The sequence below is a fragment of the Enoplosus armatus genome, chromosome 13 (assembly GCF_043641665.1).
Source record: "Enoplosus armatus isolate fEnoArm2 chromosome 13, fEnoArm2.hap1, whole genome shotgun sequence".
In the NCBI taxonomy this organism is placed as follows: domain Eukaryota; kingdom Metazoa; phylum Chordata; class Actinopteri; order Centrarchiformes; family Enoplosidae; genus Enoplosus; species Enoplosus armatus.
Window position 1 is genome coordinate 9,058,427 of NC_092192.1, and position 24,789 is coordinate 9,083,215.

At 40.1% G+C, this 24,789-nt stretch overlaps 1 protein-coding gene across 1 annotated transcript in view; it reads left to right on the top strand.

The window, feature by feature from the left end:
- The window catches only part of LOC139295053 (rho GTPase-activating protein 26-like), an 83,135-nt gene that overhangs the window by 14,289 nt on the left and 44,057 nt on the right, over window positions 1–24,789 (top strand). The window contains exon 2 of the mRNA XM_070917129.1: window positions 23,436–23,531. Within this exon, the coding sequence (XP_070773230.1) occupies window positions 23,436–23,531 (96 nt within the window). The remainder of the gene's footprint in view (window positions 1–23,435; window positions 23,532–24,789) is intronic.

Sequence of the window (24,789 nt, forward strand, 5' to 3'; positions counted from 1 at the left end):
TCTACTGGATGTGTAAATAGGTAATACTTCTCTAACATGTTTGCCATAGATACATTGTAAGGCAATAATAGGTTAGGGCAGTGTATCTGTATGTTTGCAGTTCTTCCACCCGAACTCCACCCACGCTGAACCCCCCCAAAAATCAATTATTACAGTTAGGGTTAACAACTTGTTATGTAGGAAGCAACATGACAACTGAGAACATGACTTCCAACAATGTTCTGGTTTAGTAAATACTAAAGTCACAGTTCTACTTCTACTAGGTTAAACCCATACTCTTTCTAGCTCCAGTGCTGGGGCACTTCAGCAGTGTTTGTTGGGGAAAGGAAGCATGCTGCTGCTCAACTTCCACCACCTACATTTCCCCAGCTGGTTGAGGGATTTGAACTGGCAGCCCTCCAGTTACAACCTTTTTATGTGTAATAAAATAATTTAATACATTGTCTCACTGCCCCACTGTACCCCATAGCGATGTTCACCCCATGTTGATGTTTAAGTCTGGAATTTTTAACTCACTCTGTATCTGTGTGAATGAGTGTAAGAGACGAAGCACGTGCAAGGGTGGGCTGAGGGGAAGACTCGTCTCCACTGCTGCTCAGAGCCAACCCAAACAAACCACAGTCCACTGGCATGGAGAGCGGGGGAGTGTGTGTCTGTGTGTGTGTGTGTATTTAACAGTGTGCGTGTCTACGTTTAGCTCCCATCCTGCTCCAAAAATAACCCCCTGCTAAGAATATTTAATCCCCAGGTTAGCGCCCTCTCTTCCCTTCATTTCTTGCTCTTTATCACACCCTCACACATTTGATGTGTATATTGTACACACACACACACACGCACATGCAGGGGTGGTATGGGGGGTTGGTCTCCTGGTGTAAAGCCAGCCAAAACTCAGGCTTAGTGGTGGTAATCTGGTAGGTGCGGGTTTGCTTTATTCAATCTGTTTTCATGTGTCTGGTGTCATTGTCGGGGGTAAAGTGGTGTCTGGCTCTGGCCTAGAGATTACTGCAGGATGAGGCAATCTCTGTTTTTTTTTGTCTTTCTCAGAATTTAAGAACTATATTTTTATTTGTATGGACATTTTAGATCATCCTACTCAGCCCTTTGGTCCTGATCACATCCTGCAGTTTGTGGCGGGTTGGGACTTGGGGTCAGAAGGGCAAGCCAAGATTACTGCTAGAGAGCTGGGGGTTAGGGGTGGTGTAGGTGGGAGAGGATTGAGTTTGGGGAGCAGGGATTTATGTCCATCTCTGCGGGAAATAACACCGTTTATGGGGTAGCTTGTGGTTGATGCTGGTGGCAGAGGGTGGGGCCTCTTCTTTGGAGGACCAACATTGTTTTATAGTTGAATCATTTTCCTCACGTGTTTAGAGATTTTGACTGCCAGGTTATACATAACCATTTCTGGATGTCATTTGTTAAATACAGAAATGTCACAGTGATGAAGGGAGCCTCATTTTCAGGTCACATTGAACCATGTGTTCTTCCAAAGGCTTTCAGTTTTAATATTTTTCCATCTCTGTGTAAGAGGAGATTTATGGAAGGCCAGTTCACGGGCTAGTAAGAGATCTAGGATTAGTTTGGGTTGGCTGCAATTCTGCAGAGAAAGAGTCAGTTGAGGTGGTGAGTTGGTGAGGTGTAATGATGCTGAGTACAAGCTCCATTCAAGACCATATTCAAGGTTTCTGCAGGGTTCAAGGGCATCTCTGACCTGAAAGTTGAAGCTGCGATCAGTGAGCATCTGGACAGTTTAATTTGACTCAATTGACACATTTGACACTTAATATCAATCTGGAACAGAAAAAGTGTGCATTTAAGGATGTATGTTTGTATTATTTATTTACCCCACAGTAATGGATTATTACATAATAAATGAATGTGAATAATCAAAATAAATGTTATTTTGTAGTAAATAATTATGTGCTCAGTCATGAACAGCTGAAGCTCAAAGTTGTTGGTTCATTATGCATTAAGGCAAAGTGGCTGAATATCTCTCTGTCTCTCTCAGATTTCACCATTAGCTCTGGAACTGAGAAGTGTCGCTCTTTCAAAGGAGAAATGACTGCATTTCTTCTCCTGGTTGATGGATGATAGAAACTTGCTGTCTATTTGGAAATTATTGTCTACAGTCAGGTCTTTCTAGCTCAGCCATTACTACTCTTTGAGCAGCAGTCAAGCTTATTCCTGACTTGCAAGTTGAAATTGAGGTCAAAGAAGATTCACTAGTCTGGATAGATAGCTGAGTTTGGTCTGTCTGCCGAGCTGGCTTAGTCCCCCCCAGGTTTTTGTTTTGCCTGAGCAACAATAGTTTTTGGAGGCACTAAGAAGTTGGAGTATATTCTGCTGTGATGTAGGGCAGCAGAAACACAGGGACATGGGTCTTCACTACTTTACCAACATATGGTGATATTTTAAATACTCAAAAATATATTTGCATTTTACTCCAGTGGTGGAAGTTAATGCTGAAACCAAATATTGATATTTGTATGTTGTTACTATTCGCAGCATGACACCCTCCAGAAAATTGTGAGTGAATTTTATTGACAATATTTCCAGTTTGGGAAGAAAAGTATAGTATCATGCAGCTGTATTTGATGATTATAATGAATATTTATTTATTTTTTGTGTGTTCAAATGTTTTAGGGTGGAAGTTTCCTTTTAATTGTAACACTTTGTGGTGTCAGCATCTCTTGTGCTGACACAGAAAGCCAGATTGATTTTTCATTGTCAACACTGTCTCATTATATAAGTGACACAATCTTTCCAAATTTCCAGATTAGTTTTGTTGTGGCTTCTTTTTGAAGAGGAAAATGAGGGCTCAAGCCAAGCAAGGCTCTGACAAAATGTAAATAAACAGCAAAAGGCATTTAAAGTTGTGTTGTTTTTGTACCAGCGTACACTAAACAAATACATAATTTAAACATTCTGATTAAATGATTTTAACATGCTGCAGATTGTTATATCATGACATTGGGGCTCATTTTCATCTGTACAGGGGAATGTAATGTAATAATACAGTAAACCATCACCATTACCATCACTCCTGCTTCACACAGCTGGCAATAAAATATAAATTCATCTTTCAAATTGAAGATGTCACATCGAGAGAACGTCCAATGGAAATCAAAAGCTGACCGCAGGAACGCTGCAGAGGATCAAATGGTGATAAAAGCAAAATTTCTGGCCCAGAACTGAAACACCAAAACCACAATAATGCAAAGCTCATTTGTCTCGCTGTTCGCTGTAGGTCCCACAAAGTCAGTTTCCCATCCACTGTCAACAGACCATCACATGTTGGACGCTTTATCTGATTCCCAGCTAATTGGAGTTATTCGAGTTTCTTTAAGTGGCTATTGATTAGACTTTCCTAAACCCAACGAATAACATGTTAAAATGGTAAATTGAGTGGAATTCCCCTTTCAGCTTCTCTGTAAACCAGTCCTCTGTCTTATTTGTAGGTTGTCCAGTGTGATTTCACAGAATGACATTGAAGTCTTTAACTGAGATGTATCCCCCTTTTCAACTTCCATTTAAAAACACTCTGAATTCATTTTCTGCTAAATTAATTTTGGGGTAATTCTTTGTGATGTCATTATTACAGGCTATGACTTCTGTATGTACCGTATTTATGCATACGCATGAACAGCTTGTAGATTATTTAATATTCATTTTGGAGGCTGTGCTCATGCCTAAGCATACCTGTTTGCCTGAAATATACTATATCAGCTCCACTGTATGAAGTTGTTGTTTCTCACAGTGGTTTGTGGTCTGCAGGAGCATTAACTCAGAAATTCAGTTCCACTAAACAATTAACACTATTTGTTCATGGCTGCCGCAGGACAAACACGTAATGTCCTGTCACATTATGTACACATGTACTTCCTTGCACAGACCATGATGACAAAGGTCTGCTTGGCTTCTTGCAAAAAGGAAGTGCCTGACAGACATACGCTGTATACCGTACATACTTACAATATTGTGCTTTCAGTAGCCTTCCAGCTACCTTTGTGTTTATGCTAATTCTGCCTCTAGCACCAGTGGCTATTGGAAGTATCATTGGAAGTTATATACAGTGTATTGGCTTACAGTAGACCGTATTTAGTAATATAGCATGTTTTGTGGCAATCAGAATGAGGCAGTAGTGGTTCAAATACCAGCCGGATAGACATTCTCGGGGCGTGAACCTGCCCAAATGGCAGAAATGAGGGTGGAATACCTAAAACTTTTCTGGCTCAAGGAAAAAAGCGTATATCATGTCTTTGAAGTTTGAATTCTAGTTTGCTCCCAAATTCTGTGTGAGTGCATTAGCAGGGTGGCATTTCATTTGGTTTTATTGAACCTCCAAACCTATTTTCTTTTGTGTTTCTCTCATCTCTGTCTCTCTCTGTGTCACGTTGGCCTCAGAGGAAAGACTGAAACTGACAGGCCACCGAGCCGCAGCCATTCGGCCGCATATCCCCCAGGCTGCTGTGATCCATCCTGACAGAGAGACCCAGAGAGAAAGTGAGAGACACAGGGTGAAGAAGCTGGGCAGAGAGAGAGGGAGTAATGGCTACACTAACAAAAGACTGTAACAGACTCGGAGGACAAAACATGTACTCTCTCTTTATCTGTGCACACTCTACTAGCCAGTGAACAGAAAATGAGACGTGTGTCTCATATGTGTGTGTGTGGTTGGACGCTAATAGAGCGTATGATGGTGCCTTCAGGGCAGCTTTTAGTCTCCTACTGGGGGAGAGACTGAGGGGAAGGGGGGTGATATGTTGGCTTCTGTGTTTTCTGTAATAAATCAGACGTATATATAAAAGACAAACTGATCAGCATGTGCCATTAATGTAAAGTCTTCATTTTCTCTGATCAATCAGTCAAACTCATCTTTCAGATAGTTGTTTAGTGTTTTGTCTTGTTTCTCTCAGTTTTTTCCCAGTTTGTCTTTCTTTTGTCTTTGTTTTATTGAATATAAATTGACTGGAATCTTTTAAAATTGGCCAGTGGGTTATTTCTCATGATGAAAGGTTGTTTTTCCACAGACCTGTCTGGTTGCTAAATATGCCTGAGGATTATAGACTCAAATGGACCATTTTTGGTGCTTTGAAAGCACCTTCAAAATGTTGGAGTGCTCTCGACTGCATCATGAAATGTGGTGTAAGTGAACCAGTGTTGAATTTGAAGAAAATAATTGTCACTGGCAGAGTTGAAAAGTTATGTACAGTCAAGATATAGTAAACAATGATTCTGCACCTCTCTTGTAGTGCCCTTGAACAAGGCATTTATTATTTTGAAATGCCAAAATGTGACTAAAAGGTCTTCGAATCACTCACGGTGGGTTTGGGTTCATTTACAAGACTTTGAGTGTTGTAAATGAAGAGTTGCAGTATTCATGTCTAAAAATAGTAATTAATGTAGCACTTGTCTGAACTGTTGAGCTGTATTCAGTGTAGGATTTTGCAGCCATTGGCCTCCTTCCTGGGAGAGAGATGGTGAGATAGACTGACAGACAGAGAGACAGAAATAGATTAACAAAGTGAAAGAACATGGTGAAAGGTATAAAAGCACAGGAGGGTATTCTTGCATGCATTTAAGAAGTGTAAAAGTGTGAAGAACAAAGGAAATACAGCTCTGTTTTCATTTGCTGAATATATATTTGAGTTCATACCTCACAGTAGCATCAGCTCAAGGTTCACAGAGACTGATGCACCCATATGAGAGTCATTTTGTTGTTTGAAATTGTCATTATGAGGGAGTCATTCGTTATGAGGGGCAACAGTGGTATGTCAGGTGCTGTGTGTACAGCCCAACTCCGCATTCTATCTCTCTGCACACTGTCCCCTTATCCCCCAAACCTTCTGCCCTCCTTTCTTCACCTTTCAAATGTTGGATTTGGGGGATGTCGGACCATTTCTGTAAGTTTTGGAAAACGCTGTGATTGGCCAGCTGTGTGGAGCTGTGAGAAAGGAGCCAGGGTTAAAACTTCCCTCTCTAGCACTCTTTTTCCATTCTTGACAAAACTACTTCACTTTTCATGTAAACAACCGAGTGCAAAACTATGAATGCCTTCCAGGAGAGATTGTCTGAAAAATATGCGCCGTTATCCCCATATTTAAATGTTAAACCCTTTTTGATGCATGGTAGTAAATGCTGTCTTTGGCGGTAATAAACCACAGTTTTTATTATGCAGGTAGGCCGATTCAGTATGCATTTACAACTCTTCTCTTCATCCTTCTGTATATAATGTCTACTGACACACTGAATTTTCTACTATTACAAAAACATTCCCATTATTGGCCCATTTTACCATATTATTAACATTATTAAAATCATAATGTTAATGCAACATTACTCGACCATTATGTTGTCACTTGGCTCTCGGCCTTTCTTAACCTCACAGCAGCTTGCCCGAGGCTGCAGCAGGTGTCAGCGACAGCTTGCTCACACATGCATGCGTACGCACAGCAGCATGAACACATGCACGCTGAGACACACACTTGCCCCTATTAGTTTGCCTTGTAGCTATGGTCACACAAAATTCAGCACATCTACAAATTTGCAAATGACACCCAGAGTTTTCTTCTTGCTCAGGCACAGATGCATGTTAGGAAATGGGCGCTCACAGGGTCAAATGTAACACTTGCTAACACAGTTTGGGGAATTAATGGGATTGCCCTGATAACCTGGTAACATCTTGACAGGAAAGGAGCGAACAGGAGAAGGAGGGATTAATGAGGGAAGAAGAGGGAAGCAGAGAGGAGAGGAAAGGGAGATTATAGCTTGGAGGTGCTTGGTCTGTGTGGGGTTTGGCTTGCTAAAGGTTGAGGTTTTAATGCTGGTGATGTTGGGGGTTGGGTGTCAGTGGGAATGACTTCGAGGCTCATTCATGGAGCCCAAAGAATATTAATTTAAATGCATATTTCTCTGCCTCAAGGGAGAGGGAGAAAGAGGGAGGGAGTGTGAGAGAGGTTTATAAAGAGATGTTCAGAGGCACGCGAGTAGGCTAGACTCCACGTCTAGAAAAAGATCAAAGTGCACTTTCTTAGTCCTTCCGGATTCTGTTTGAAGCTGGATTTCACCGAATACCTCCAGCGAATTCTCTGCTGCCACAGCACATAAAAGGCAGCGAGATGTGGGGGGGGGGCAGGGCAGGGTTGCTAGGCTAGCTGGCAAATGTCAGATGGCATACACAACGAAATGACTTCTCTTTCTGTTCAGTAGATAACTGGTTACCATGTGGTGGCCATTCAGACGGTGTGTATATGTTCACTGACTCAGAAAAATAAAATGGGATCACACTGACTTTTGTTTTTGTTTTAAGCAAACAGTTAAAGGTATATTTCAGCAGATCGAGGATTTGTCTTTTGATTTTGTTAGAGCTGACTGCAGTCATCCATCAGTTTTGTCTTTTGGTGATATCTGAAACACTACTACTGTAGGAATGAAAAGCGGTCAGTGTTGTGGAGCTGAGAATGCCGCAGTCCATTCAGTATTGACTGTTTAATGATCCCATATGATCAATTCTAAATAAATGTTTTGACACCACAGTACATGAGATATATTTCCTGTGCTATAATGTAACAAAATGTTCCCATGTCAGCGTTTCAGTTTTTCTGGCTGGAAAACATTCTGGATGGAGAACCTACTTCCTCTTCCTGTTCTTGTTTGGCACTTCCTGTTTCAGACTTCCCAGAGCTACGACAAAGAAACTAGGGAGGGCGGCCACTGTAAGCCTGGGAAAACTTGTTCATACTGTGTGTATGATGAATATGAATATTTTGACAAAATATTTTGGGCTGCAACCAATTTAACTTTCACTATAAAATCTATAAAATGTCTATAAAAGAAAATAGGGAAAAATGCCCATTATAATTTCCCAGAACTGACATCTTCAAATGTTGTATTACTCTAAAACACCTCAAATATTCATAAAATTGTCATATATACCAAAAGAACAGCAAGGAATCCTTTTATCTGAGCAGCTAACACCAGTTAATGTTAAACATTTTGACCTGAAAAAAGACTGAAACAATAAATTGATTATCAAAATAGTTGCCGTTTGATTTTCTGTCGACCAAGTAGATGATTAATTGACTAATTGTTTCAGCTCTAAAATATGATCTTCACTTTCTAGCTTCTTCTTCAGTGAATGAAAGTGGCTCAGTTGTCATCAATGACCTACTGTAGGTACGAAACTTCGGTCACTCCATCCGCTGATGAAGACTGTGAGATAAGGTTAAAAGCAGATAGTAAAACCTTGTAAATTCCTCAGTTCACTGCCAAAAAGACAATAAAGTAGGACAGGACTTCCAGTGTTTTACCTGCCACAGTGACTAGATTAGACAAACTTGGTAATAACCAAAATACAAATATTATCAGTATTATACACACACATTTTCCCCATTTTTCCTTCATTTATGACTTTCACTCTTTTTTTGGCTTCTCTCTTAATCCTTCCCTCCGTCTGTCTCTGAAGAGTTGAAGGAATGAGGTCAGGGAGGATTTCAGCCAATCCTGTTAGAGACTACTGATTTATTTCCTGGTTAATGTCGCACTGAATCCGTGCTTGGAGTTGCTGTCCTGTGTTGTCTTATTGGCATTTGTACAAACATCTTCAATACAGTCAGCACTGGCACACTCGGGCAGCATGTTGGCAGCTAATTCACTGGCATTTTATCCAAGGATTCAGATGAAAGTGAGGTTGGCATCCACAGAAGGCAAGTTGCCACGCTGTAGAGCTGGCATCTAAAGGACAGCCTACTCCATTAACCATGTAATGTGTTTAAGACTGGCATGGCAGACATAATAGCTATTATACTCGTAATAAATTCCACTCATGTCTGGCGTGTAAATTCTGAATCAAATATATAAATTTGGAAGCCTTTATTAAGATGTGTTCTGTACTTTTTATTGAACAGTGGAGGAACAAGCCGCAAAGGTCAGATTGTGTGGTTGTCCACCATCCGAGCGTAGATTGAACATCCCCTCATACCCCATTGTTGAACTGAAAGAGATGGTAAATTGTTAATATACAGACATTTTAAGATGTTCATGAGAAAAACGCCCTATCCCTAACATAAAGATGGCATTAAATCAAACTGTGACTTTGCAACATTACAGCGATATTCATTTAATTAATTAATTAATTACAAATTACATTATTACATACAAATTATTCATTTTTTTCCTGAGCTGTTACAGGTGCCACTATCCACTTTTTTCAGCTTTGGGTAGCTTCTTCATTTATATATTTTATCAACACCATACTCGAAAATCAAACAATTTTAGATTGTATGCTGGCATTTTTAAGTCCAATTTATTGTGCAATTGTTCCTGATGTGAACTATATACTCAAAATTTGGTTAGACTTCGTTAACAGTATACAACAGAGAGGCAGGGTAAGTTTCAGGAGTTTAAATTAACCAGACGATGCCTTTAGTATAAGTGAGTTCACAAGGTCACAGTTTAGCTCTCAGAGAACGTTGCAGGCAGTGTTTTGCTGTATGTTTGTGTTGTTTTCTGGAACAGAGGTCAGGCTTTTGTCAGGCGTAGGGGAGGAAGTGGACGAAGGCTATTTGGAGACTAACACTAATCTGGTTAGTGTGGTTTCCACCCTCTCTCCTTTCTCTTTCTCCTATCACCACTCCCACCGTACTGGTTGGATCTATCATGTGCCCAACAGTCCTTCATACTGTCGACTGCTGCTTGCATAGTTCAAGGGAAAATAGCTTTCTCGTCTCATAATGTTTTTCTTTTTGTGTAGTAACAGTTTGCATGAGAAGCTAAACTACAAGTCAGACTCAAGTAGTTGAATTGTTTTGGTTCGTTATTTGAGATCTCTGCGTTATGAAGTGTTTTTGGGCGAAGCCGATGGAAAAATGTGTGAACAAAGTCGCCTCAGCGTTGTTGCTTTAATATGATTTATTCACAACCTCTTGACATCATGATAAAGACTCTGTGTTCTTTTTCCACTGTTTGTGTTGGACTGGCATTTAGTTTGTCCTGTACCAGCGATGACCTCAAGTGGGACAACAGAGTCTCCCCAGGCAGCTCAGAACAACTACAACAAGCCACAACAGAAGGAAAACTACTCTGTCATCCTCTGGCTGTTGTTTCCTTCAGTGTCTCTCACCTTGTCAATGAAAGTGTATGTATGTGTGTGCCTTCATATGTTTCTATCATCCTGTGTTCTCCACACTCGCTGCCAGCTCTGTGTAAAGACAAGGTCATATTTTCTCTTACATTTCCTGTTTTGAAGAGGACGCCTGGGCTCAGTGTGAAGTCATGGTTGTCCTATCAGGGAATGCTTTTAGATGAGTTGTTTAGGGGAGCATTGGACCATTGGTCAGCTTTAGGGCTGCTATAAATACTCATTAGCGATTAATCTACTGTTCATTTTCATGATTATTCCATAGTGATTTGGTCTATAAAATTCCCATCACAATTTCCTAAAGCCCAACGTGACATCTCCAGTTTGCTTGGTTTGGCCAACCAACAGTCCAAAACCCAAAGATATTCAGTTTATTATCACAAGACAAACACTTAAAATGAGAGGCTAAAACTAATGTTTGGCATCAGCAGTTGTCAAAATACATGATTCATTTTCTGTCATTGAAGAATCTATTAATAGACTAATTGCTTCAGCTTATCTGTGTCGTGACAAGAGCACTTTATCATTCAATACACTGAGGGACTGTTGGTGACTAATGATGAGAATAGATTTTAAAATTTTATATGATACAAAAATAAGCTTCAAACCACAAGGAACTACTTTCTTGAATTTCAGCTTCCAGAATTTACTCTGCTCATTTGATCTTCACTTTTCTTTTTTCTAATGCTGGTCTCAACATCATAAATATATCTCTAGAGCAAATGGCACTGGGGACACTCGGATACTTGTGGCGTCTGTGTTCTCCTCACTTCACAGGAATGTTATAAAACTGGCTGAAAACTTGGTGTTTTCCTTGAAATTACGAGGTCAGTTTTAGCCAGAGCAGGGCATTTCTGGCCCCGTGTCCTCTGCTCGGATTCCAAAGTCAGATTGTCCCACATTCCTGCTGTGGATTTTTCTAGCGGCAGCCGGCGGTCCGCAGGATGATTTCACCCCACAGACGCTCTTTAAAAAAAAAAAAAAAAGAGAGAGAGGAAAACCTCCCCGTTTGTCTCTATTCGCTGTGTCAGCAACAGGCGTGGCAGTGCCAAAATGAGAGCGGGAGAGAGAGAGAGCGAGGTTGAAAGAGGGTTACAGAGAGTAAGGGAGGGAGAAGGGTGGGGGGGGGGGTGGCAGAGCATAAAAGTAAGAGAAGCTTATGGGGACTAAACAGAAATGACAGCAAAAAAAAAGACCAAATAGTGAGAGGAAAATACTGAGAAAGAAATAACTAAAGATGAAAGATAGACAGTAGAAGAAATACTGTTTGAGAGACAGAGAAACTGAACTTCCTGGTCCTTGTGGTGGCCGGGCTTCTTTGTGCCTGTTGCTAGGATACGATAGCTATGTGGCCTGGGACAAGAGGAGGGAGACCGTGAAAGCCTCAACGATGTACAGTGTTTTTCTCTTTCATTCTCAAAGCTACGCAGATCATTTCCAACTATTATAGCCGATTACACAGTCAGTAATCTAATTTAACTCACAGACACTGGAACGTGCCTGGAAGTTCAATACTTCATCTTGGCGAAGATATAAAGTGAATGGCCAGATATTTTAACATTTATACCTCCTGACATTTTGTATGTTTTGTTAGAGCACTAATACTGGATTTTGAGGCAGATATGATATCAATATTTGGGAGTAGTGCTAAAACAATTAAATAATAAAATGCTTAGACGCTTGATACAATTTTGATAAACAATCAATCGTTTAAGTCATTTGTCAAGCAAAAATGTTTGCTGCTTTTTCTCAGTTTGTATATTAATGTAAATTATGTAAAAATGTAATATATATTAATTTTTTACTGTTTTTTGGACAAAACAACCAATTTGAAGACATTGTCTCTGGAAACTTAAAAAAATAATCAAGAAATGAATTGATACTGGAAATAATCATTAATAATTATAAAGAGTAGTCTATATTTAACATAAGACACAAACAAACATTTTTAGGATATGACTGTTTTATTCATCGCAACATTTGAGGGGATGTCTTGAAAGTAGCCCACAGTAGCAATGTACAACCAATGATCAATATCTGAAGGTAAAATGTATTCAAAAGCCAGTAAGGGTACATCAGACAGGGTAAAAATGTGTGTCTGATTTGTAAATTATTTCCCTCCAGGCTTCTCTTTCCTTAATATGCCCTCGCCCCCAAAGTATCTTTTTATTCCTCTGCCTCTCTGAAGTGTTAAATCCAGCCAGAAACACTTCACATCTCCTTCTCCTACAGCTGTTTCTCAGCTCAGTTCCCTCCGTTCCTCACTAAAATGATATGACTTTCTTCCTCTTGCTTCTCCCCTGTTTCCCCCAACTCTTCCTGCGCCCTCTCCACCATCTAACTCAGTTCATTCTAGTCGGGACTTTGTGTGTCATTGTTTGACTCTTTTTGTTCCCGGGCTTTATTTAGCTATTGTTAATCACTTTGTTGGCCTCTGACCACCATTCAGCCAGTTTCTGATGAGCAAAGTACTATCACAGGGCAAAGAAAAGCCATCATAAACTAGCACAGAGCTTCATTGACTTTATAATCTGTGTGAGATTTGGAGGATTTTGTAAAGATGATTTAATCTTGTTCGTTCTGTCCTTTTTCTTTCTCTTTCTCTTGCTTCTTCTCTAAATTCCTTCCATGGGGTTCATCCTTGGGATGGGCAGTTTGACACTCATTAAACAGGAATGAAGATGCAAGTGGGGTGTGTGCATACTGTGTGTGTGTGTGTGTTGTTTTTAGATTGTTCAGCTCCATGAAAGGCTGGACCTGGATAATGAAAAGGTTCTCAGCTAATTACAGTGAACTTTTACAACACACACACACACGCACACACACATTCTCTCACACACATACACAAACACTTGTCCCCTCAGTCGCTGCACTGACACATTCAGATGCGATGAAAGCCATCTGCTGAGATAGACAAAGGGAGTGTTTCCAGTGTGCGTGTGTGTGTGTGTGTGTGTGTGTGTGTGTGTGTGTGTGTATGCTGGGTCTGCTTTGTCAACCCCGGTTCTGTGTCATGTGTTGGCCCATGTTTGCTTTTATAAGTGGTTCCAAATGCGGGCCAGTGAGTGCCCCTGTTAGTTCCTCCTGTGAGTGTGTGTGTGTGTGTGTGTGTTTACTGTCATGACTCCCACATGCAAGGGAGTTCCATCACAGCTTAGTGGTGTTTATGGTCCACAGAGCTGCTGCTGGCAAACACACAAAGGTTTTCACAACATTATCGTAGTAAATATAAAAGCAAATGTTCGTAATCTGTTCATGTTGACGGCCCTGCCTTGGACATACTGTATATACACGTTTTGGCATTCCTGGCATTTAAGGTTTGGAGTCTTTTAAGTCTTATACAAATTAAAGTTCTAAGCTGAAGAACCTAAATCAGGCATTTTGGTTTAATCCAGTTTAGTAAAACAAATGACATATACATTACTGGAAAACTAGCAGCTGTGTAGTTTCATTCACTGGTTTAATGTGTAGACAAATATTTTGAACCAGTGTCAAAGTACTAAGTACTAAATTGTGGCTTTAATATTACCTCATTTCCTTCTTCATTGCCTTCTGTGGTTAAACGTGTGTTAAAAATAAAATTGACAGTGAATGGCTGGCCTTGGGGGTTGGTGTGGGGTATGACTGAAGTATCGGACGTCAGGTCTGTGTGTCAGCCTGTAGTTTAACCACCAGCAGGAATATTTATACAAGTGGCGGCAATTAGTGTATGATTGAGAGGTATGTAGAAACTGTGTGTGTGCGCACACAGATGTGTGTGTGTGTGTTTTTTAACATTTTGTCTGTTTAAACCGCTACAGTTGATGTGGTAGAGAACGTTTTAGATTGCCCCGGAGCACAAACTCGTGGTCACCATATTTTTAAATTCATGTGTATATAATCTATTGCATATCTGTAAGTTATATGACTATGTTTTGGCCATAGATCTCAAATGCCTTGACTTCCCAGGAGGGTCTGTGCTTCTTTAACACATTTTGCGCTGACAGTGTGCAGGTGGCCACCAGCTTTTCTCTTAATAAATAATGGATAACATTTAATCCGTTATCAGAATTGGAACAGATTATGGTCGATTGAATAATCACTGACTTGACTAATTGTTTCAGCAGTACTTCTAACAGTGTTATTGGGGAAAATGTCTTCATCACGTTTCAGGCAGTTCTGCCATTTAGTGCATCTCTTTCGGACTGCATCCAGTAGCAACTGACATTTTTAGCCATGGATCGATTGATTGGTCGTTCTACCACATTGGTCCAGACTGAAATATCTCAGAAATAAATGGATAGCCGTGAAATTTTGTACAGACATTCGTGGTCTCCAGAGGAAAACCAATCAGCCACCATGAGGTTTTGATTTTGAGAGAAATGTCTCAACAACTATTGGATGGATTGCATCGCTCTGTGCATGGGCTGTGACCTGCTGTGTGGGGAAAAAGCCGAAACGGAGATAGATATCTAGATAACCTAATAGCGTTGTTGGCTAATGTTAGCTTAAACTACATAATGGACCACATACTCACCCAGAGTGACAGACAGCTAATGTAACACTAGCTAGCTAATTTTACAACATTGTTACATGCAATGCCTATCTTAGTCCATGGGCCAGACCTGGAAATTTCACATGTCGGTACCATTTGAGGTGGCAAAGGTTCAATGGTCCTACATTGTTCTTGAAAAAAGTTGGTATATGATACCCCTCAACAGAATACACGTAGATTATGTATGTGTGTGTGCTCACATTCATATGTGTGCGTGTGTCTCCTGCATATGTACAGAGATGTTTGTGTGAAGAGTTAGCCACAGTCTGGAGGTTGTCTCGAGCATCTTGGCAGCAGCTTGTCCTGATGACATATTTACTTTACAGGCAGCCAGCTTAGCCCTTGGATGGTGATGAGATAAAATATAACTCTGAGCTGTTTTTCCTCTCTTTCTCCCCATTTCTCTGCCAATCTCTCACTCTTTCCTTCGATCTCTGAAGTGACGTTATCGCTGTTGCATCCAACTCAAACTTACACAGTGTTGAAACGGTCTTGGATATGATTTCTCTTGTGCCGAAACAAAAGATTGAAATTGACTTTCTTGTTTGTACGCAGTTGGAATACACACTTGCATACCATTTTCCAAGTCAACCATAAAATTAACACCATTCATGCATAATTCTAATGAGAGGCTGAATTTGAATCCACTGCGATTAGTAATCCACCTTTAACCTCTAAACATTAACCCACTTTACACAGCCCACAGGGACCGACTGACAAGGTATTAGATGGTAAGGACTTAATGTTACTGGACAGCAGTGAGCTTTTTTTCTACTGTTCTCCAGCTGAGTTGGTGGGTCGTATTACAGGCCGATGATGGACATGAAATGTGGGTCTGTAACAGGATCTACATTCATGACCAGATTTGACCTTAATCACCCATATATATATATATATGCTCCACTGTGTGCACAAGAAGAGCGATGAGACGGTATATGTTACACGTCAATGTGCTCCAACCCAGTCTGCGTCCCATAAAGCTGACTGAGCAGAACGGACAGACCAGGGGTGACCTCTGACCTCCCCCCCCAACCTGCACTCACCATGACAACGCCTGAAAGAAGCCATCTCCACTTCCTCGCCTTTTCTCCTTCTCTCTCACACACTTTCCCTGCTTCTGGGGCTTATTGTTGTCATGAAAGTAGTGTTTCCTCCCGGCTAAATGTCAAACTGACCTTGTGTTCTCTGTCCAACAGGAAAGCCCGGGCCATGTACAGGGGTTTAGCTCACACACACACACACACACACATATACACACGGAACTTGCTGTGCAAGAAAATAAGAGTATTTGGCCAAGGGGGAGGTTGTTGGCTGTCACATATCGGGGTCAGTTTTACAGGCTTTTACTAAGAGAGGTGATGGGATGTGGCAGCAGTACCGTGATGTCAACATGGAGAAGCCAATTAGATTGAATCTGTGGATGAAAATGATGACACTTGGCTTAGTGGCTCTAAATTATTTGTTCTTGGTTAAAAAAGACAGTTGGTCAAAATATTTTTACCAGATTTTTAAAGTTCTTAATTATCCTGCCCTCAAAAACCCAGTATCAGTCATACTACACTAAGACCCAAATATATTATATATAGTATGAGAACAGAGAAATACTGTACTAGTCTGAAGCCACATGTGGAAGTAAATTAAATTAAAATGCCACATTTTTTTCTGTTAGTTCGGGAACAATGGCAACCACAAAGCAATATTTACACTGTGCCATACATTTCTTTAAAATCAAAACAAAAGTGTCTCATGTAAAACTCATTACTAGATTATTTTATCTTGCCTGGACACTTGAATGTGTCAGTCCATTGTTACTTAGATATAGCCAGTCTAGGAAAGAACATCTTGTTAAATGATAAGATTTTATGAAAAGAACATTTTTTACAAAATAAATTGTACCAATGTAATGATTTGAGTCTTTTACTGTAATGAATAATTGAATTCACAGATTCCTCTCCTTGCTTGGCTGCTGGGTCATGTAAAGAATTAGATGAGGAGACTGAAATCTGTCTTTGTCTCCACAGATGAATGGTGTGTATGTGTGTGTGGTGTGGTGTGGTGTGGTGTGTGTCTGTGTTTGTCCCACTTGATGAATAGGGTTTCTATTCACATGCTTTTGGAACAAAGCTACTGCAGAGTTCAAGCTACTGCTGGATATCCTGTTGATATCACACAGGCCCATTCTTTCGACTATGTATGTGTGTGTTTGTGAGTTAATACATATAGCAGCCGTTGTACAGCGCTGCTGCATGGTTGTGGTTAATTACAGATTCCTTTTGTGTAGCTTACAGTGCTGTGTGTGTGTGTGTTTTTTCCCCTGTGCCTTTGTGAGCAGAATGCCTCATTCCAGCAGTATCCAAGCCACTGTCCCTCACATGTCATTATTAAACTGCAGATGGAGCATGTGACTGACATATAAGAAAATATCTGTGACACTCCAGAAAGGACTGACCAGATGTAGAAACCGCTGTTTTGCCTCATGCTGACCACCTTTGGCCCTTTTGCCCTAAATTGCCAGATGTCATGGTCGTTACAAAGCACCTGTAGTATCTCTATGTTACAGCTGACCATGCAGACATCACTGTTCACTGGGTTCAGGGGATTGTGGTCATTGTGTTGCCTGATTGAATTTTCTTCAAACCACTTCTGGACTCTTCTTGCTCTATGACTGGGAGCATTATCTTGTTCAAAGTGCCTATCATCTCTCTGTAGGTAGATAAAGGATAAAGATATTTATTCATAAACAAGTCCCAAGTACATGTTTTGTAATTACTTGATACTGTTTGTTTGTATGTGTCTCCACTGGATTTTGTCATGAGCTCAGGAGGAAGTGAATGAGAGAAGAATGGGGGGAATTCTGTCATTCAAGTGTGAGAGAAGAGGGGTAGAGGACAGAGAGGCGAGTGTCAACAAGGCCACTTATTTTTAGCTGTCACTGTCCTTAGCTGTCCTTCCTGCTTGGACACTGACATGGAGAAACACAAATACACACACACACACACACACACACACACACACACAAATACTAAATAGCAGTGACAGGATAGCATCATCCTTGCATCTTGCATCTGGGAATTCCCAACAATGTGGCTTTTTCCCCCCTTCAGCTGCAAATCTGATATTGCATATTCAAAATATTTCAAATGTTTTCATCCCGTGGTTGATTTTTATCACTTTAACAACAGACCTACGCAGCAATACCAATGATGGAATGCCTCTGTAGCAGCAGGGGCAACATAAAATGTAATTCACTTCTGTTTGGTGGATTATTTACACGGACTGTGCACACTAATTAATGTACTGTACGTCTAAATGGGCCAGAGTTAGTCAAAAATAGCTAATGTCAGGGTGACCCTATAGCCTAGGGGTTAAGACACCAACCATGAACTGCTGTGTCAGCTGGTTAGAGTCAGATCAGAAACCTATGTTACATCTCTCTCTCCCTCATTTCCTGTCATCTCTCTACTATTGTCTGCAATAAAGGCTAAAAATGCCCCCAAAATGTACAGAAGACATTGGTAGTCCATGGTTTGGTACTGTATTAATGGGTCTCTTCACCAAAAATTCACTCTAAAGCTTGTTTGACTTTTCCCTCTTGGTGTCTAGCCATAAATATCATTAGGTATAAGGGATCTTTTTCTTTTTAGTACTTTGGACGCACTGACCCGTTACCACTTCAACACACATGGCTGCTGCAATTAGAGGCAATCAAGTGCACACCTTGGAAATGATGTGATGCTATGACTACCCAGTCCTCGTTATACTTTTGATGTTACTTCTATCGACACGTTGGCAGACTATCTTTTAACCTGGGGCTTGAACTTGTGAGTCACTACATTGAAACAGCTACCATAAATGGTAAGGCATCGGTGCTCGCTACATCTGTAATAAGACTTTCTGTTACACAAAAGCTTCTCTGGGCAATGTACTTGTTGTGGCATGTAATTCTTTCTTTGTTTTGTAGTAATTCATTTGTGTTGGCAAGATCTTGCAGAATCATATAGGCCAACAATGTGTTTTTGATTTAGAAACACGGTTTGAGCTGAGAGCCTTGCTTTGGGCTGATGTGTGTGTGTGTGTGCACAGATGTATCGACATATATTTGTGTTTGTGTGTGTCCTAGTGTGCCGCTGTTGCCAGCATATATCAAGAAAGTGGCTACGGGGAGCTATATGACATGCATGATGTATCTGCACATATGAGCCAGAAAAAAAATGTTACCTCATCACATCGTTTGCCAAAATGTACAGTGAGACATCCAAGAGCAAGTAAGCTAAACACAAATGCATGCTCGCAGGTTTTTCATCACAGTTTTGAACTCATTGTTTCCAAAGTAGGATAAAGTCATACTTCACAGTGATCATGGTATTTACTCAGTGCGCCAACACTAATAGAGATAAACAGTAAAAGTACTTGTGTCATGTAAATACAACTTAGACCTTGTAAAATTTGAAAACGTCTTATTATTTCGTTAGCAACACTGTCAAGTAACTAACAAACAATAACACAATCATAATAGTTTCTGCACACACTGCAACAGATTATGGTTACTGTTGCTGAATAATTGATGTGAACAAAGGGAAGGAAGGACAAATCAGCCTTTTTATATAATATTACCCATAGTGCAGAATATGTTGCATCATAAGGCAACATATTCTGCACTATGGGTAATATTATATAAACATCACAAGAATGAAGTGCATACGTTTTAAAATGATACTACAAAAAGCAACTTGCACAATTTACATAATCAGATTTTCAGCCTTCAATGTCCACTGCAATAATATATTCATTAAAAGGTGTATTTTTGATTTTTTTCTTAGGTTACAAATAATCAAAGTCAAACTGAAGACTAAATTGTCCATCTTGTGAACAAGACTAGACTATTTTGTGTTAAGCTTTTGAGACAATGTTAGTTTACATTAAGACATCACAATTAAACTCATCTGTCCACCAGACTATTTCAGGGTTTTGTTTAAAGTCATCATAGTCTGCACTGTACAGAAGGCAACTCACTTGTAACTTCTCCCACATCACACAGTCTTATTTTACGACTCTTCACCTAAATAAAAATCTACTGTAACAAGTTCACTCTTAAAGGTGGTAAACACTTTCCTTTCAGAATCAGTGTCAACCTTCGGATGCTTATTTTACTGATGAATAAGCTGCGGTGAGCGCTGTACTTTTTAATGCCCATGTAAAATATAATGCCTCCGCCAGCATTTAGTATTAGAGGTTAGGGGACACTTCACCTGGCAAAATCTATTGAAAATGTTTTAATGCTCTACTTAAGGTGTATTTAAATTTACGACCACATAAATTTGAGCTTCATGCTAAATTAAATATTTTTCTTTAATTGAGTTAAAAAAAGTGGTCAGCTATGACTCTATAAACTTCAACTATAAACTGACAATATCCAGGTCTGCCTTTTTATGGGGGTTCATGCGTGCTGGTCTTAATGAGGACAGTTTGTTGCTCTGAATTCTTAAAGTAAAAGTTTAAAAACACGATGTAAAATGTTCCTCTCTAAGTGTATGTAAGATTTCTAGAAGTGATTCTAGTGATTTCCAAATATGTGTATCAGTAACTTGAGTAACGTATTTGCAGAAGTGGGGAAAGTTTAAAATCAGAAGTCAGTGGTCTAATAGGATGTAAAACACAGTAAAGTAAATGTAAAAAGAATAAGATACGCAACAGGTATCCCAACAGTAGCTTCATTCAACTGTCACTTATAATGTGGTATTAGCAACATTAGCTCCAGACAGCTAGCATAGTGGCTAGCTTGGTTAGCAGTAAGCAGATCATAGAAAAACTATATTATACTAAACCACTAATCAACAATCATAAAACAGCTGTAATTAAATAATAGCTACAGATGATGCTTCAACTAAGACATTTAAGGAGTAGAAAAAGATGCCTTTGAGTGTTTGCTTGGTCACAGATCTTTAAAAATGGTGGATGTCAGTTAAGCTTCTACAGAACTGAGCCAGTTGGGGTTGCTACTAGCAACGGAATGTTCAGCTGAAACCAACTGAAACGGACTGCGGTTGGCAGAACAGAACGTATGAAACGATAAAATTAAGTATAAGTGGATGACTGTTTTACTGTTGCACAGTAACTATTAGAATACACACATTTTTAAATGCCCTTCTGTTTTCCTACTCGTTGGCCTGTGGTTGGTTTTGATGTTCATGAAGGAGAGCATGCAGAGTGTGGCAGCAGCCGGAGGGAAGAAATGAACGACGATGGGTACGTTTCACTCACAAGAAGGTGCTGAGAGGAGCTGTCAGTGGCCGAAAGGAGAGGGAAGGGAGGTGCAGGCCAAAAATAAGAGAGCGGAGAGGCAAGAGTGAGGAAGACAGTGTAGATAGAGATATTGTGTAGCTCAGTGGACACGGAGCATGACATCAGTCACACTGAGGCCACCCGTGCTGAAAATAATGCACTCCTGCTACTAGTTAGTGAAAAATGTGTGATAGAAAACAGGCACTTCAATGGTATCACATCAGAAAATTTTGATGCTGTTAGTGCTGTTATATATATAATATAACAACGTAAAAGGCTTGTGTTTAACACTCAAAGGATTATGGGTGGATTCTCACTAATGCTGCAGCACACATGCAAAATAATGATTCTCTACCTTCTCCTTCACATTTCTTTCCTATAACAAAATAATCAGTTACAATGAATTGTTACAGTGTTACAGTGCAACTACTCTCTGATATGTCTGCAGGGCTTTCACTTGGTTGTTGAGTCACTACTAGGTTCTACACAGATGACTTTGCCAGGTGCTGACATTTCTGGCTTTTAAAGCCGTGGAGGCCCACACACACACACACACACACACACACACACACACACACACACACACAGCAGCTTCAAAGAGAGGGCCATAGCTTTTAAAACAGAAACGGCCTGCTGTCTCAAACCTTTCTGCTCAACTGTGCCTATTTGCTATTTGGCTAATTTCTATAATTCTTCAACATTCATGTCCACTACAGGCCAAAACTGAAAAACCATTGATTGTATTTGTTTGACAAATGAACAGGTGATTGTTGCAAATAAATTATTTATATTATTAATTATATGACATTTACTTACAATGATTTGTAACTGAACAGCTTAGAAGGCATAAATGTTCAATCCAAAGGAAATCCAAGTGGAATTTTATTTTCCAGATTGTTTGTATTTCACTAAAAAATGTTTGCAACCTAGGACTACTATTGTTGAATGAATTGTGACAGAATACTGTGTGTTAGGGGACTACTGGAAGAAGTAAAGTATTCTTTACTGGACACTGGTACTGTAAAACCGCAGTTTATCCTTCAAGGTTGGAGTGTGGTCTCAGTTTGGTCATACTTTAGTTTTTTTGACGCTACGGAGCCACTGTGACTCACTGCTGACTGACATCCTGCGACATTTTTCTGACTCAGTCCCAAGAGAGACAGTGGTGTGTGTGTGTGTGTGTGTGTGTGTGTGTGTGTGTGAGAGTGTGTGTTTGCCAGCATGTGTGTGTTTCTGGCAGCACATGCAGGAGCTGCTACGCCTGTGTTTTATTTCTCCCGACTGGCAAGCTGCAGCAGATCTTTCCAAACGCGCACACACACACACACACACACACACACACACACACACACACACACACACACACACACACACACACACACACACACACACACACATACACACACATATCTGCATGGAGGACCTGTGGTATTTACATGAACATGGCCAATTACGCTCTGTCTGTCTTCTCTCTCTACACTCACTGTCCTTTCCCTGACTCCCATCTGTCTTTCCGTGAGACTCTTGATCTATCCTCTCTTTTCTCCCCCCTCTTTGTTTCTCTGCATCCTTGTCTGGATTTCATTTTAAGTTCTATCAATAGTATACAAAACGCCACTGAAATACATATTTGCTGGTGAACGCTTTTTGTCCTCTCTCTGCTGGGGTTAACCACATCATACTGTTACTCTTATTTTCTTTCTTTCTTCTTTGCCCATGGAAGTAAAGGAATAATTATCCAAAGCATCAATAGAGATGGTCATGATTTGAAATTTCCTGTAACTCCTTGATTCTTTCTGTCTCAGTGTCAGGGTAACATGCTCCTGGTGTTGCTCCTCAATATATGCAGTTTCGAAGAGAGTTATCCTGCATATCTGGCTGACCTCTGCCAGTCCGACAACAGGAAATATTGTAGTGAAGGTGGCTCTGCCTCGAGTTTAAATGGAGGGGAAGCCAAACTGGCTGTGAGTGTCTGTCTCCCCGGAGCTCTTAGCGCCTCATGTATTATTTGAAAGGCATCCATCTGTCCGAGGCTTTTCACTGCCTCGCTTGGCTAATGTGAGTTAAGTTTAATGGAACTTTTTGCACTTTTCAGCACCACACACAAACCTCCACTCAAATGTAGAAGCTGTCAACCTTCATCACTAACGCCACTGGGGATCCACTCACAGTATCCGCCTGTCTGCATTTAGCCTCTTTCCACTCACTCTCACTTTCAGTAACCGCATGAAAAGAAGTGTAATCTGGACCAAGAGTGATATTCTCTTACATGGGTGTGTTACACGTTTTTATGTAACTAACATTAAAAGTCAGAATGTGATGCTTTATATGAGTCTTTACAGTTGGTAGTTGAATCATTTTGGACTCCCACAGAATAAGGCGCACTAAACATGAAATATGGCTTTTGCTAAGAAAGCAGGCTGTCTCTAAAGCATCCTTTAGTAAACCTAACGGCCTCTCTTTCTTTTCTCTCCATTCTCTCAGGTCTGTCAACGGCCAAGAGGAAGTTTGCTGACTCTCTCAACGAGTTTAAATTCCAGTGTATTGGTGACGCAGAGACGGATGATGAAATATGCATAGGTGAGCTTTGCTGATATGAAATCCAATATATTCACTGTACTGGCAAAAGAAAAAAGACTGTCATATCAGCACTGCTTCAAAGGCCAGCTTGGTTTTCAGTGCTATTATATAGGAAGACATAGCAACCAGTCTCAAATTATGCCTCTGTCCTGAATCTGTTCATTAATTTTTTTAGTACAAAGCTTATTCTTTGATGAATGCCATCAAGTGGAATTCATTGGCAAATTCTAAAAATCATATGAAGAGTCATGTCTGTTTAATTGCCAGGCAAATCTCTGCCTTTAGTGCCTAAAAACAGTAAAAAAAATTAGGAAAACCTCACATTATATTCGTCTTTCTTTAAACTAACTAATATTATTTAATTTCCACGTTGGAGTCTTTAAAGCATAATATAATATAATATACTATAATATGATATGATATGATTATGATAATATTATATACATATCATTATCTGGAAATGAAATACAGTGAGAGAAGCCAGTCAAATTGTGCACAAGGCTAACCCTTACTCTTCACCAACGTTTGTCATTATAACAATCAGTGTCAAAAACATTGATTGTGCATATAATCAATAGGTAGTTTTTCCAGTGGCATCAGGAGCATCTGTGGTGCAGATAAGATACGATCTACAGTCCAGTTTACAGTGTAGATTTCTGCCCATTCTCCAAACATAATAACAGCTTCATTTGCATAAGATATACAGTCATAATTACATATGTATGTCCTTATCCTCTATAATAAAAACACAATAAAGTATCCTACTTTGTGTGACCTGTTTCATAGCTCTTGCTTAAGCCTGTTGTTTTTTTTTATGTTGCTCTTGTCTGATGTTACCTACTCTCCCCTCTCCAATCAATGTAATAACTTCATGCTGACCCAAACCTACATGAGAATATTGTGTAATATTACATGTTTAATTGGTGTGCAGTACATGAAAATATAATTCTTAATTCCATGAACTCATCCAGGTCATGCAGTGCTCTTTCTGTCGCTGTCCAAACAGCTCGCTGTGAAACATGCAGCAGTCACCACACCCTCTCCTGCTGCCTGGCTCTGTCTGTGCAGGCTGCAACTTCTCACTGGCCCGACCCACCCACTACTGTTGTTTAACTAACCCTGGCTATCTTTCCTGAACAGCTTGCTGCTCAACTGGGCTGCACCACGGCACTGTTGTTTTAAGGATATTCATAGTCATGTCAAAACTCATTTCTTTTCTCTGATACAGTGATGATTCCACTCCTGATGGATAATTTAA